General features: G+C 39.2%; 1 protein-coding gene across 1 annotated transcript in view; it reads left to right on the top strand.

Moving 5' to 3' along the window:
* Positions 1-2547: 2547 nt before the first annotated feature.
* Positions 2548-14206, top strand: part of PDZRN4 (PDZ domain containing ring finger 4) — a 322138-nt gene continuing 310479 nt past the window's right edge. The window contains exons 1-3 of the mRNA XM_028533071.2: positions 2548-3579; positions 5834-5920; positions 7759-7857. Of these exons, the coding sequence (XP_028388872.1) occupies positions 2983-3579; positions 5834-5920; positions 7759-7857 (783 nt within the window). The 5' untranslated portion in view covers positions 2548-2982. The remainder of the gene's footprint in view (positions 3580-5833; positions 5921-7758; positions 7858-14206) is intronic.

Below are 14206 nucleotides of genomic sequence, written 5' to 3'. Positions count from 1 at the left end.
TATGAGAAAGGTGGCAGGCCTGATCTTGGCCACAAGCAGCAGGCCAACTAGAAACTGGCCTTGCCAGACAAGAAGAAAGACAGTAGCTTGCCTTTCAGCTCGTGCCCCAATGTGGCCTTTGAACCTGTAGTTTCCACTAACCAGGAATTCTTTTTTTTATAGAAAGAGTCATTTTTTTAAAGATTTTGTTTATTTATTTTTAGAGAGGGAAGGGAGGGAGAAAGAAAGAGAGAGAGAGAAACATCAATGTGTGCTTGCTGGGGGCTGTGGCCTGCAACCCAGGCATGTGCCCTCACTGGGAATCGAACCTGCGATGCTTTGGTTCACAGCCCGAGCTCAATCCACTGAGCTACACCAGCCAGGGCTTAACCAGGAATTCTTAATAGATAATTATGATCAGTGAAGACATAAGGATATGCCCTAGTGAATGATGCAAGGGAATAATTTTTCTCATTTGCCAAAAGGTATTTAAGTGTTACTGGATTTGTTTTACTGAAATATTTATGCTTATTTTAAACTTATTTCAAGTGCTTTCTTTGTTTAGCTAGTTACTTCAATGTAATTGGGCTCCAGATTCCTAACTCATCCAAGCTTTTCTGAAACATTACAATTGTCCTAATATATAGAATAATCTATTATAGTCTGGTAAATAAACTCAGACTATTTAACTCAACTGATGCCACAGATTTATTATGCTGCAGTGTCTTCATATGGGAAGAGCCCATGAGCTTCACTTAGGTATGTCTATTTCCTTCATGTTCAGCTCTTACAATGTTTTTGTCCTGGTACTTAACTCTCTTGGAAGTACTCAAGTGTGTATTTGCTCATGCAAACTTGCATTTTGCATTTAGCAAAAGATTTTCCTAAGCTTCCTTTTGGCCTACTTCATTACTTGGCTTCACTTCACATGTTCTCATTTTTGAATTTGTTATTCTCTGTGGACATCCATCTTCTCTTCAACAATCAAAATGTTATACATCCTGGAATTACTCATACCATAACCTGCTCATGACCCTACTTTTGCTATAGGAATTGCACGGGTGGACCAAACTCATCATATAACCATTGCTGTATTTTTTCTTTTCAAGTAACTTCAGATTTCATTTTCCTAATATCTCAATTGAACATTTTCCGATATCATCTCTTCTCTCTCTCTTTAAAAAAAATGTTTTCACTGCCATTGTGTTTATTGTCAAGCCCTAGCTCTAAAGTCACAGCTATCATAGGTTTTCCTATAGCAACAACAAAAAAGATGAAATAGAATCCTCTGGCCCAGATTATTTGAATACATTCTATAACCTTCTCCTTTTTTATGGTCTATATAATTTACAAGAATATGTTCATGCTGTTAGTGTTAAGTGATTTCTTATTGATTTGGAAGTTTATTGTTTGTTTACTTGGCGAAATGCCAAAGGAAAGGGGGAAATTTAGAGCATTGTGGCAAATGCTACTCTGTCGCATATCTATATGAATAAAACATGGAATACAGCATCTTATTTTGAAACAAGTTTAAAAGCATATCAAATATCTGGCAAGCCATTCCAGGATCCCCACTGCTATTGAACTACTCCAATAAAACCTCATCTTTCAAACACAAAGAAGGCTCAGAAGGTTCTTGTTAGCCTCTATTATTAGCCATTGCTAACTCTTCTCTTAGCTCCACGGATAAAGACTGGAGCCTTGTTCATGTGTTTCAAACATAGCTTCTAGTCCTACAAGAGAGTACACGGCTTTCTGGGAACAACACTCAGCTGGCAGTGAGGAATCATCAATGATTAATTTAGGAAGCCCATCCTAAGCATGTGGAAGTAGCTTGAGGATAAGGCAGGAAGTGGTGTGTATCCAGGTGTTAGGGTTGCTTTGCATTCCTAAGTTTCAGAAGATGGTGAAGGAAGCTGGCTGGGGAAGGAAGGTTTGTAGGCACCCCTTGCTGCATGTTTTCAGTAAGGCCTGGCATGCTACACAGTTTGAAGGCTCAAACAGGGAGAGGAGGCAGTTTGGACCTAAACTGTGTATTCAGAGTAAATAGAGGGAAGCAACTATTAAGATTTTATTTGTTATTTCACTGATTTTTAAAAATAATCCTTCCCTTTAATTCTCCTTTCCAGGTGCCCAAATGATCACATTCCCTTCCCAATGGTGAATGCCTGTGGAAGTAGAAGATTGGGTAGTTGGGTGACTGAACCTGGAGTCAGACTGCTCAGTAACAGAATCCCAGCCGCCTCCCACGGTTTGAGGCCTTGAACAGCGGTTCGACTTCTCCCTAACAGAGAGTTTTCCTAAGGCGAGCACCTGGCCTTTCCCCCATCGTTGCTATCAGTCATCATCCCTCCTGGATACGCTCACCTGATTTTTGGACCGCGATTTGAGAAGGCTGGCTCTGTAGATACCTCATAATGATTTTCCTAAGGTGGCAGACACAGAGTTGGTGATCTTGTAATTGGCTGATTTGAATGAACGAGAGTGCATCTAATTAAAACGTATTTATTGAAGAGCGACTTGATGAGGAGCGATGAGGATTCAATGACAAACCTCATGGACAAAGATTCTGCTTTCCTGGAGTTTATGTTCAGGTGGGATTAAAAGTTATTTCTCATCGTCTGCGCTGAGCCCGTTACCCAGCTCAAGCATGAAGATTGCTTCAAGTTCACTTAAGCAGCATGGTTTTCTTAAAGGTTATTGTAAGCTGGCCTCAGTTCTCCGCGGACAAAATTTGAAAGGCTATAAATTGCACAGCAGCGAATCGGGGGAGGCGTCACTTGAGGTGGCGTCTATTAGAGTCAATACGGCGGGACCAAGGGACTTAGCTGGAGCCCGAAAACTTCCAGCCAAACTCAGACTACAGCCCCCCACCCTTCACCTCCTCCCCTCGCAGCAGTCAGGGCCGCCAAAGGAGCGCTGTCCAAGGGGTATTCCTAGGAGACGAGGGGGATCGGAGAAAGTGGACTCCGCCTTCTCTTGCTCGTTCTCCTCATCCTGGCCATGGGCTTTGCCCTGGAGCTCTTCGCAGAAGCCGTGGACCCAGATTTCGAGTGCAAGCTGTGCGGCCAGGTGCTGGAGGAGCCCCTGTGCACGCCTTGCGGGCACGTCTTCTGCGCCGGCTGCCTGCTGCCCTGGGCAGCGCGGTGGCGCCTGTGCCCGCTGCAGTGCCAGCCCTTGGCGCCCGGCGAGCTGTACCGGGTGCTGCCTCTGCGCAGCCTCATCCACAAGCTGCGCATCCGGTGTGACTACCGCGGCTGCGGCCGCTCCATCCCGCTGCACGAGCTGCCAGCGCACGTCGAGCACTTCGGCCCTTCCCGCCACAGCCGCTGGGGCTGCGGAAGCAAGGACGTGCCCGCGCGGGGGGGCTTCGGCTCGGCGCCCAGGGCTGCCCGGGCCGGGAGCGCGCGCGGGGGGCTGCCGAGCGGCAGCTGCGGGAGCGGGCAGGGGCTCGGGCCTCGAGTCCTCTCCTGGAGGCGGCGCGAGAAGGCGCTGCAGGGCGAGGTGCAGCTCACTGCCCGCAGGTACCAGGAGAAGTTCACCCAGTACATGGCTCACGTCCGCAACTTCGCCAGGGACCTGAACGGCGGCCACGGCCGGGTAAGCGCAGAGGGGTAGGGCACTCGGAAAAGGATCGATTGGGGTGGAAAGAGGAACTTCAGGATTCTCGTTGAAGGTGATAGACCCTTCCTTATCATGCAGTAGAAAGCACCCACCCGTCCTGACCTTACTGTACTATCATTTCTCTTTCGAATGTTTTAGTATGCAGTTAACGAGGATTGCTCCCTCTCCGCTTATATTAGGATCGTCCAGAGTTAAACAGTTCCAATTCCAACTTTTCCACGAAGAAGGATGAATTAAGGAAACTCATTTTCTCACCCAGAAACTTGCTGCCCGTCTTTCAATCTCCTGCCTACCTGTGTTTTGTACCTTGGCCCATACCTGAAGGGAGAGAAAGATAAGTCAGGAATCAGGGACCTCTCCGACCTTGCCTCCCCTCTTTGCTGCACCAGCATCCCGGTGGCCTGGTCAGACCTACACCTTTGGCTCTGAATGACTTAGTTTCCCCTGTTAGACCGCCCATGTCAACCACCTTCTGCTCAGTGCAGGGATTATCAGAGATGTGGGGAACTAGAGTTAAAAGATATTTTTGGATCTGCAGTTATTTTCATCACCCTGACCTTCCCTAAATAGCCCTTACCTGCCTTCGTGTTTCATTACTGGTGAAGTGTGCATGTGTGACTTGGGGAACCAGGTCTGACAGCAGCCACAGCCATCTGCGGTCAGAGCAGCCCCGGCGCAGCGGCTGTTTCCCTTCTTGGTCGAAGCTGCTGGCCCCGAACAGCGAACAGTGCTCGTGGACTGCCCGCTTCTAGACCGAATAAACAAGTCTCTTTGCAGCACCCCTCGTGAAGAGGCTTGTTTATAATGCTGCTACTTCTCTTCTGGAGGACTTCTGCACAGTGTTTGACATTGTTGGTCGCTGCCATGGTGAGCAGGGATTTAGCAGAACTTGCACTCCATTCAAGGAGCTGTTTTCATTCTTCAGCGTCCTGGGGAGGAGCAACCCAGAATGATTCCCGTTTGGGACTGCCTCCAACTCAGGCATGGGATTAAGACGCTTCTGGCCTTGAAAATCGAAACGCCAGAGGCTAGAATGTACCTACTCTGATACACCGAAGCACACTGCTTGTTAAAAGACTGGATGCTATGGTTCTCTCTCTATCCCTATTTTATACAGGTAAAGTTACAAAATTCGAAGAACCAAGAGAGAAGCACAGAAATAACTCTCTGTAGTGCCAGTTCAGGTTTCAGGTTCTTAGGGAAGCAGTGGCTGATGGAAAAGAGCAACAGCTAGAATTATATGAGAGAAGTCATTCAACAAGTCAAGTTATTGTTCTGAGAAGTGAGGAAAAACTGCCCGCCCGTGATTTGCAGACTTAATTATCAGAAAGCTTCTCTGTGCTCCTCAGAAATGTTTTCACACGACCAGTAGGGGCCGCTGTGTGCACTGCTGGGGAAAAGCTCCTGGGAAAAAGGTGGTGATGATGGTAGCAGTGGTAATGATGCTCCTGAGATTTTTATCATTCGGAAGTAATTACCAAATATATAATATCCTAGGATAGTTAATAATATCCATAGTCAAAAATAAAACCCGTCTAGTTTGGCACTATTTCATCTTGTTTTAAAATTGGTCTTTACTAATAAACAGGTTGTAGGTAAATGCCTATGTTTTTAACTCTGATTTGGCCATTGGGAGAGAAATACTACTTTACTTGGCAAAGATCCTGTTTTTTAAAAATCTTCCAAGAGTTATGCAAAACCAGATAAGAATATTTACAATTAGGATAACTGTAATCAGTCAGATCCTGCATTACAATATTAACCCAAATAGTACAGTTGAACCAAATGTATAAATAGTTCACTATTCCTTAAGACCTTCTGAAGTGAAATTGTTACATAAAATAATTCTCAGATTCTTTCACAATTTATTTTACTCCTCTGTAATAAGGGGAAAGAATAAGAATAGCTACAGAGCTAAACCAGAAATCTGTTTTAAATTACAGTGAAGTCAGAATTAGATGATGAACACATTAGTATAAAAGCTGCATGCATAAAAATGCAATACCATTCAGTAGAAAATAGTTATTTTTCTCACATGCATGGTTGTTCCCTTCAAATACATAACTTTCAAAGTTAGTTTAGGAAGAAAGTAACCTCTCAAATTCAACCATTCTTAATTTTAAGGATTTCCTCTTTTCAAATGTTGATTTATTTGCAGGAAAAACATTACTCTAGCATTTATTTTTTTAATATTTTTACTTAGCTTGTTATTTTATCCCCTTTCTTCCAGGATGGAGAATATAAGCCATTCACCATTGTATTAGAGAGAGAAAATGACACTCTGGGATTTAATATTATAGGAGGTCGACCAAATCAGGTAACCCACCTATTAACATATAGCTCACTCTTGGCTTATAAAATAATAGAAGACTTAGCTTTCATTTGTAGATTTTGAGTAAGAAAAACAAGTGATTTGATCTTTAAAATCATGCTTGTGATCAAATAGATTCCTTAATGCAAATATTCCAGTACATATATATATATATATATATATATTTGAAACAAACAAAAGAAAACAACAGCTAAAAATCTTGTTTCCCTTTGCTAATGAAAAAAAAGTATGCATCGTGTTTAATGTACATTGTATAGCCCCATTGGCAAATTTGTTAAACAAACCTATTTCACAATAATGTGTATGGGCAATTTCTATTTACTAATATTAGGCAATTGTATTGCTTGCTGTACCACCTATTTATTATGTTAAATTGGTCAGTTTTCAGATACTTATATAGACCAGGCAGTATATAATATATGTTGAATGAATAAAGGAAGAGTTAAATAAGTTTTGAAATAAAGAGTTATTGTTTTCACAACTACCTAGGAAATGCCATGTTGAAGGACAAGAGTAAATTTAAAATATTTTTGGCTCCCCAAACCAAATCTTTTATTTAATCAAATGAATAATACTTTCTACATTGATGCCAATTGTTAATGAAATGCATGGGTTATAAACTTATACTGTATACTGTAGTTGCAAAGTGCTATTATATCCTTTAAATGCTACACCAACTTAATCTTCACCATAACTAGAAAAAAGTGGTGAAGTTTTAAAAAGAATCGTATTCTTTAATTTTCCCAGTAAACTGCCATGAAATTTTTGCATCCTGCATTGCAGATGTTGTCTTCGAGTTGCTGGCCATATGCTCTGTTTAGGTCAGGATGGCAATGACATATTTCCTCTGTGTTTAGTATTTCAAAAACCTAGCAACTAATGACTGCTTGGCTTCTGTTTCTAGAACAGCCTCCACTTATTGCAGAAAATATGGATGTCTTTTTCACCATATCATTTTTGTTTCACTCCCCCCTAAGGAATATTGTGATAAATGCCAGTTAGGTGTTTGACATTTAGATGACATTGGCCATTTTTTAGAGCCTCTTAAAATGCGTGTTAAGGAAGGCTAATTAAGGAGAAATAATTTTATTTAAACTGCTATGAGGTAAAATGACATTTAAAATTATACGACGTATTATTATAGGACACTGAGCATTTTTTCTAAATAAGTTTTTTAATGTAATTGGTTTCCTGAGACTGGCTAAAATGTCTGCTTTTACCATATTGGCTATGTGTTTGAGGTTTAACTAATCATCAGGCTCATTACACCTGGAAATGTGTAAAGATTAGCTTTGAGTAGGTTCTCTTGCGGTTTAGAGTTGATCTTTTGGGATTTCACACTTGAGCAAGCTCCCTGTCTTCCCTGTGACAGAGAACAGAGCTGTATTTCCAAATCTGTCACATCATGAAGATAGGTTATATTTTCAAAACTATGATCACATCTCAAACCAATTATATAGTGAGGCTGGATATCCTTTTTGTTTTCTTTAACTTATATCCCTTTTTAATTGGACCTCTCTATAGAAGTGAGACATTTTATAAAGCATACATGCCTTTTCCCCATAGCTTCTTATGTATACACAGAAACATAAGGTAAATAGGTAAGCTGGTCAGGGATGCTGCACTTGTTCTTTAGAGCTGCCATCTTGATTAATGACTGGTGTTAAGTTAAAATTCAATGTCAAATCCTCAAGTGAAAAAGATAGTTTCATGTTAAGGAGGATTGACAGTGTGACGTTTACTAAATTGTCCTTGATCCAGCTTAAAATTTTGTTTATATCTTTCTTCCTACTAATGGTTATGTTTTCAAATAAAATAACTAGGAAGAAATATCAACAGAAGGAATTTATGTTTCAAAAATTTTGGAAAATGGACCTGCAGACAGAGCAGATGGCCTGGAGATTCATGACAAAATCATTGAGGTAAGACAATACTAAAACACAAAGATGATTCATGGAAGAAACATTTGGACATTTTAAATGTCTAAACTTGTTGGTTTATCTGGGTGCGGTACTTATTAGCATGCATATCTAGCTAGAGCATATGGTATATATCTCACCTATATCAATTATTACATATTGGAATAAGATAATAACTCACCCAAAGTTTCTAAATGTATTCATGAATATCTCTGTTTTAGTAATTGTCTCTCCCCATTAACTGTGAAGGTAGTTGTGTGATAATTAAGGGGTTAATTTTTATAACAGTTCAAAAAGGGGATAATAAATCTCTGCTGAAGGACATTTTTGATAAGGAAATATTACTATTTTTAAACTTGATATTGGAGTTTGAAGTTATTAATAACATTTCTTTTACTAGTTTTTAGTTCAATATGGTTGTCTTCTTTACGTCTTTTTTACATGAATAAAAGGAAGCAGCTTTTTCTTTTCTTATTCTAAAAACCTGGTGAGAACTCTTCATTTTTCTCTAGGGTGCATTGTAAGTATATTGTTGTATTTGGTATTGGCAAAGTTAATACTTTCAAGTTAGTGAAATTTAGGCTATGATAATAGAATTTGGGGTCACTGCCATTCACCACATCAGTGTTTTGAAATTTTAACTGACTGAGATAGTATTATTGGGTGCTACTGTAAATGATTAGGGCATTTGTGTCAATGGAGTTATCTCCAACGTATTTGAAAGTTGTAAGGTGTGTTTGACTTCACTGGACTTTTTGGAAAATGCTATTCATTCTAGATTCTATAATTAGTAGTGTTATCTTTTTGAATGTTTATATAAACTTTCCTGATGTTTTTCTTTATTAAACTCTGAATAAAGTTTTAGATCTTCACTCATTATTTGTTTATTTTAAAAAAGTTGAATTTTAAATCATTCAGCCTAGGATGGGGTAAACAGTATAGAAGAGTCAATAGTTTTCTGTTCTGGAAGAAGAGAACTCATAACATTTTAACTCAGCTAATTTATAAATTAGCTGAATGGGCACTTTGAGGAAGAGAAAAGAGATGCCTTGGCTGGAAAGGTGTGTTTTTTATCTGCAGAGGCCTCTTGTGGCACGATTCTCCCCTTCCAGTTGTGCAGCCAAGAGCAGACAGGCCTGCTTTCACCCGCGCTGTCCAGGTTGTCTGCACAATTTGCCTGGTGGCACATTTATATCGCAGTTTCTAAAGTTAGGATTTTTCTGTTTCTCCTTGTCTTTGTGCAGTATAAGTAAAAGGGCCACATAGCAAAAAATTGTCTTTTTTTCCAGCCTTTTCTCTAAATCCTTTTGGTTTTTCCATTTAACTGGATTTAAATTTCCATTTAACTGCCTGCATTTGATACTATTAGAGGGGCCGTTGGAACTGAATACAATTAGTATACACACACACACACACACACACAGCAGAAACACATACTAGGGATTTAGAAAACAATTTATTTTAGCTAGGTAACAATGTTATATATGCTTTATTAATGTTGCATTAAAAAAGAGGAGGAATAATTTGTCTTTTGTATTGTGACATAGTAGTTTTGTTAAAAATTTATTGGTTTTATTAATGTAAGGAGGTAATGTTATAAAGAATATGGTTGATAAATGAAGTGCATCTAGATATCTCTTTAATGCTATTACTATATATGCCAAAATAAGTTTACTTATCATATAAGATAATAATCAAGGATATCAACCATGAAAACCTAAATTATGATTTATGACTAGTTGTTACAGTAGTATTATGTCACATTGATGTGCGTATATTAGCAGATAATAATGAGAGCTTCAAATTTGCTTCATTGGTAGAACTTATCATGTATATTTTATGCCAGGGTACACTGGTAATATGCATATTTTTGTTATGGTTCTCTAATAGATTCATGTGACCACATTTGCAGTTAAGAAATAAGTTAGATATGTATATTTCTGAAATGTTGTCTGTTAAATAGCATGAAATATTTTAGAAGGAAGATTATTAGAACTAAATCTCACATAGTCATTCAGTGATGCCATTAGTTTTTTTTTTTAATTTTTAAAAATTTATTTTCAGAGAGAGGAGAAGGGAGGGAGAAAAAGAGGGAGAGAAACATTGATGTGTGAGGGAAGCATCAATCCATTGTGCCTCTCACACGCCCCCAACTGGGGACCTGGCCTGCAACCCAGGCATGTGCCCTGACTGGGAATCGAACCAGTGACCTTTTGGTTGAGGCCAGCAGCACTCAATCCACTGAGCCATACCAGCCAGGGCGCCATCAGCTTTTTAAAGTAAATAGATACTTGTGTGACTTTATTTAATACATATATTTAAACAAATAGCATACAGTTGTAAAAGATCCATATATACCAATTAAAGTTAGGAATATTTGATGCTTGCCAGTCATTGTACCTCATCTGCTGCTGCAATGCCAGTCAACTTTGCGTGTTTTATAGTAATAGGAAACTAATAAGAAATATATTAATTAATTTAAAATACACAGAAGAAGAAAGAGAGTTTTAAAATAATTTCTTTCCCATTTTTTGTGCTCAATGATTTGTTTACTGAACTCATTCGCATTTAAAACCGTGCTGATTTAAACCTGGTGCAACGAATGAATTTGTTAGCAGCATAAAGTGCACCAACAGTTCATGTATTATGAAAGGACTCATACGACCTACCTGCCACAGTCTCACACATTACTAAGTGCTTTGAATTCAGTAATATATGACTGAAATAAAGAAACTGTTAGGCAGTTTATTTTTATTACAATCATGATATGCTAAAAATATTTTGGCAAGTTAATTGCTCGCAGCACACATTACCACAGGTTCTGAATTGTTCTTATCAAATGAAAAATTTTCTTAAATCATTCAGTTGAAGGAGAAAATAGACATGCTTTAAAGATTTGGTTCTATTAATTAAAGAGATTTACTAATTCTCATAAAAATACTAGATAGAATTTTGCCAAAGTTTAACAAAAGCTAACAGCTCCCAAAATAGTATTTGAAGCATGCTGCTTTCCACTGAAACTGATCAAATAAATGCAAGAATTATAACAGAAAAAAATCATAGTCATGAGGTATTCTCTGTCATATTTCTCACATAATACAAAGCAAATTCAGTCTTGGAGTCAGTTCCATTAGAAACCGTGTTTATCACTTTCTAGGTATTTAAACATCTGCATTCATTAAAATAGTTGTGTGTGGGGGGGTTCAGATAAGAAATCATTTGTGATATTGGAGTTATGCTATTAGATGCTGAAGTATCACTGGAGACTGAACAGGCAGAAGATATTTTTCAAGGCTTTTTGAAACGTCATAGAAGTTTACTTAGAGCAGGAATTCACCAGAGTGTACATCCAAATAAAAGCTGTTTTTACCCCTCCCAGACTCAAAAGAACCACAGAAGATCCTTGATACTATCAGACACAGTTATCTAAGAGGTGGATACCAGTAGTGTGGTTATCATCGTGTTAGATGCCTGAGGGCAGGGAGTGGAGAATCCAGGTTCACTGCTGCTGTCAGCAACTCTTCCTCTGCTATCCTTTCTGTGATGCTGATAGCAGGCTCTGCAATCAAGACCCCAGAGTGGGAAAGTGAATAGGAGGGTGGATAGTCGTTTACAGATCTTGGTTCACACAGTTGTCTCCTTACCCCTCCCCCAGCTCCCCGCCAAGGCTGTGTGGCAGGCGAGTCCACACTTCTCTCAGCCTCTGGAGACCAGGGAGTGAGGGTGGGGGTCCATGCAGTTTATGAGAAGAATAGTTTAGAGCAGAAAGCAGACTTTTTATTAGTGTATATATTAAAATCCCTTCTGTTTATTTAGCTTGAAATCATGGTGAAATGTAGGACACAAGGCCTTTTCATTTATTTTAGAAATAGTTCCCACATTGAACAGTGTCAGGGCAGCACTTTCCAGAAAGTGCTGAGTTAAGTAGTAGCAGGAAGAACTTTACAAATGTAATGTCTCAGCAAGAATTTCTTAACTATTTCAGACTGCTACACTTTTTTTTTCTGGAAGCTTCTACCTTCCACCTTTTATGCCATTACTCCCTGCATTGCTATAGTAAGAATCTTTGCTGGTTATCCAGTTTATTTGCCTAAGGCTCTGCACAGTTCCATTACAGCTGTTTTAACGCCGGAAATTTAAATACAGATGGAAGCTGAACATTCAGGAATGCTGTTGAAACAGATCGACAATGTGCTATGTCTGCATGTGCCTAATGGCACACGGGCCCTTATTACCTCACAGAGCAGCCCTGCTAATTTGTGTATGTGTAAAAAGCATTTACAAGTTTTGTAGATCACTTGTAAGGCTGGTGGGCCATTCGATTTTTGACAAATTGCTATTAATTCAAACACATCACTGAACTCTTCAAAAAAAATCATTTTACATTTTAAAATTGTGTTTTAAGTGTTCAAACACATTGACCGATTAAAAGAATTAAGAAAGAACTAAAAGTAATCGTGTTAATGCAAGTAAAGAATCATGTTGTAATGAGGTTTGTAATCATGGTTAAATGTTACTTAAATTGAATGTAGTTTTAACATCATGATATAGTTATCATTATATAATCGCGTATTTAATGTCCTTTGACAGTTACTGTGGTATAGTGGAAAGAGCATGAATACTGAAATTGAGGAGATCTGGTTGCAATTCATCTCCTGCCTCTTGAGACTGCTTGGCCTTCCGCAAGCCAGCAGTGCCTCAGTTTCTATGGTGTTCAGAGTTACTGTGTATGCAAAGTGCCAGGCACAGGGCAGGCTCTTGGAACCCACCACTGGGAGCCTGGTGTGTCTCCCGCAGCCTATGCAAGTAGCTTGTTCTCCAGAGCACTGAGACCATAAAGGACTGGGTATTTTCCTTCCTTGGAGAACCCAGGTCACACTCTCCCAGCCTTCAGTGATTCCCATTTCCATGGACACCACAGTTTGGATGAACAACTGTAGGAAGCTTTAAGTTGCACAATGTTCACATATTCATATGTACAGTTGGATGCAAAAAGGGCTGTAGGAGAAAATTTTATAATTATACACTCATGATTTAATTCTGTTGCTCAACAAGTATTTACTAATTTCCTGTAGGTGCCAGATGGCATACTGTGTGCTAGGAAGGAGCAATAAAACCTGTTGCCTGCCCTCAAGTGACTTGTAGAGTAGAGGTCCTGTTTTCTGCCTGTATGAGGCAAGGCAGGCTATTGTATGAAGCTACTCCTTCAGTTGCTTCAAACAAATAGGCATCGCCATGTTGTCTTAGTGGAATGACACTACAGGTTTAATCTAGCTTTCCTGTTCTCCAAGTAGTAGTTCAATTCTTTTTGAGAAATTATGACAGTGGTTAATTTGTAAAATAGAATCTGTAGATATAAGACAGCATCATAGTTTCAGGAAGAGGCACAGACTTTGAACTTGGGTCTTGGCCTTGAGTATCGAGTTATCAATGTAGCGAGTTATCTCACAAAGTTTTTACAACTTCTCTTTTGGGGGGATTTTTGTTTGTTTGTTTGCTTTGCCTGTAACTACATGGACAACAATAGCTAGTTCCTGGATTTTCTAACTTGATGATCATAGTGTTCTGCCACTCCACTGAGTTTCCATTGTTAATAAATACAGTTTTATTTTAGCTTACAAGAAAGGCTGGAAAGGTATTCACACCATTGATTTTATTGTGTTAAGCACTGTTTCATCTACTTTAAATTTATGAGAGAGGAACTTAAAGTTTTGGGGAGTTTTTTTGAGTGCTAAGCTTCTGAGAAAGGCAACAGGGCCACACATCTGACTGTGCAGCTTACACACTGCGTAACTGAGCGTGGTGCTCCCATCAGAGGTCTGACTGTAGTTCCTGCTCTCCTCATTGTTCTGTGCTACAGAATCACATCGGAATACTTATAACATTATTTTATTTTATTTATGCCACATTTTATTTAGGTAGAGGTGACATACAGCATTATATTAGTTTCAGGTGTACAACATAATGATTTGGTATTTGTATATATTGTCAAATGACCGCATCACCACAGTAAGTCTATTTTTACAGAATTTATTTTCCCATGGTTAGAAGTTTTAAGGTCTACTCTCTGAGCAACTTTCAAATAAATGGTATGGTGTTACCAACTATAGCCACTATGCTGTACATCACACTCATGATTTTTTATGCCGGAAGTTTGCACCTTTTGACCCCCTTCACTCAGTTCTCTCATGCCACCAACTCTGCCTCTGCCAACCACCAATCTGTTTGCTGTATCTATGAGCTTTTTTTCATTGTTTGTTTGTTTTATTTTGTTGGGTTCCACATGTAAGTGAGAAAATACAGTATTTTCTTTCTTGTCAGACTTGTTTCACTTAACACAGTGCCCTCAAGG

The sequence above is a fragment of the Phyllostomus discolor genome, chromosome 2, assembly GCF_004126475.2.
Source record: "Phyllostomus discolor isolate MPI-MPIP mPhyDis1 chromosome 2, mPhyDis1.pri.v3, whole genome shotgun sequence".
In the NCBI taxonomy this organism is placed as follows: Eukaryota; Metazoa; Chordata; class Mammalia; order Chiroptera; family Phyllostomidae; genus Phyllostomus; species Phyllostomus discolor.
The sequence above is the reverse complement of the archived record's forward strand: the minus strand, read 5'-3'. Positions and strand labels throughout refer to the sequence as shown.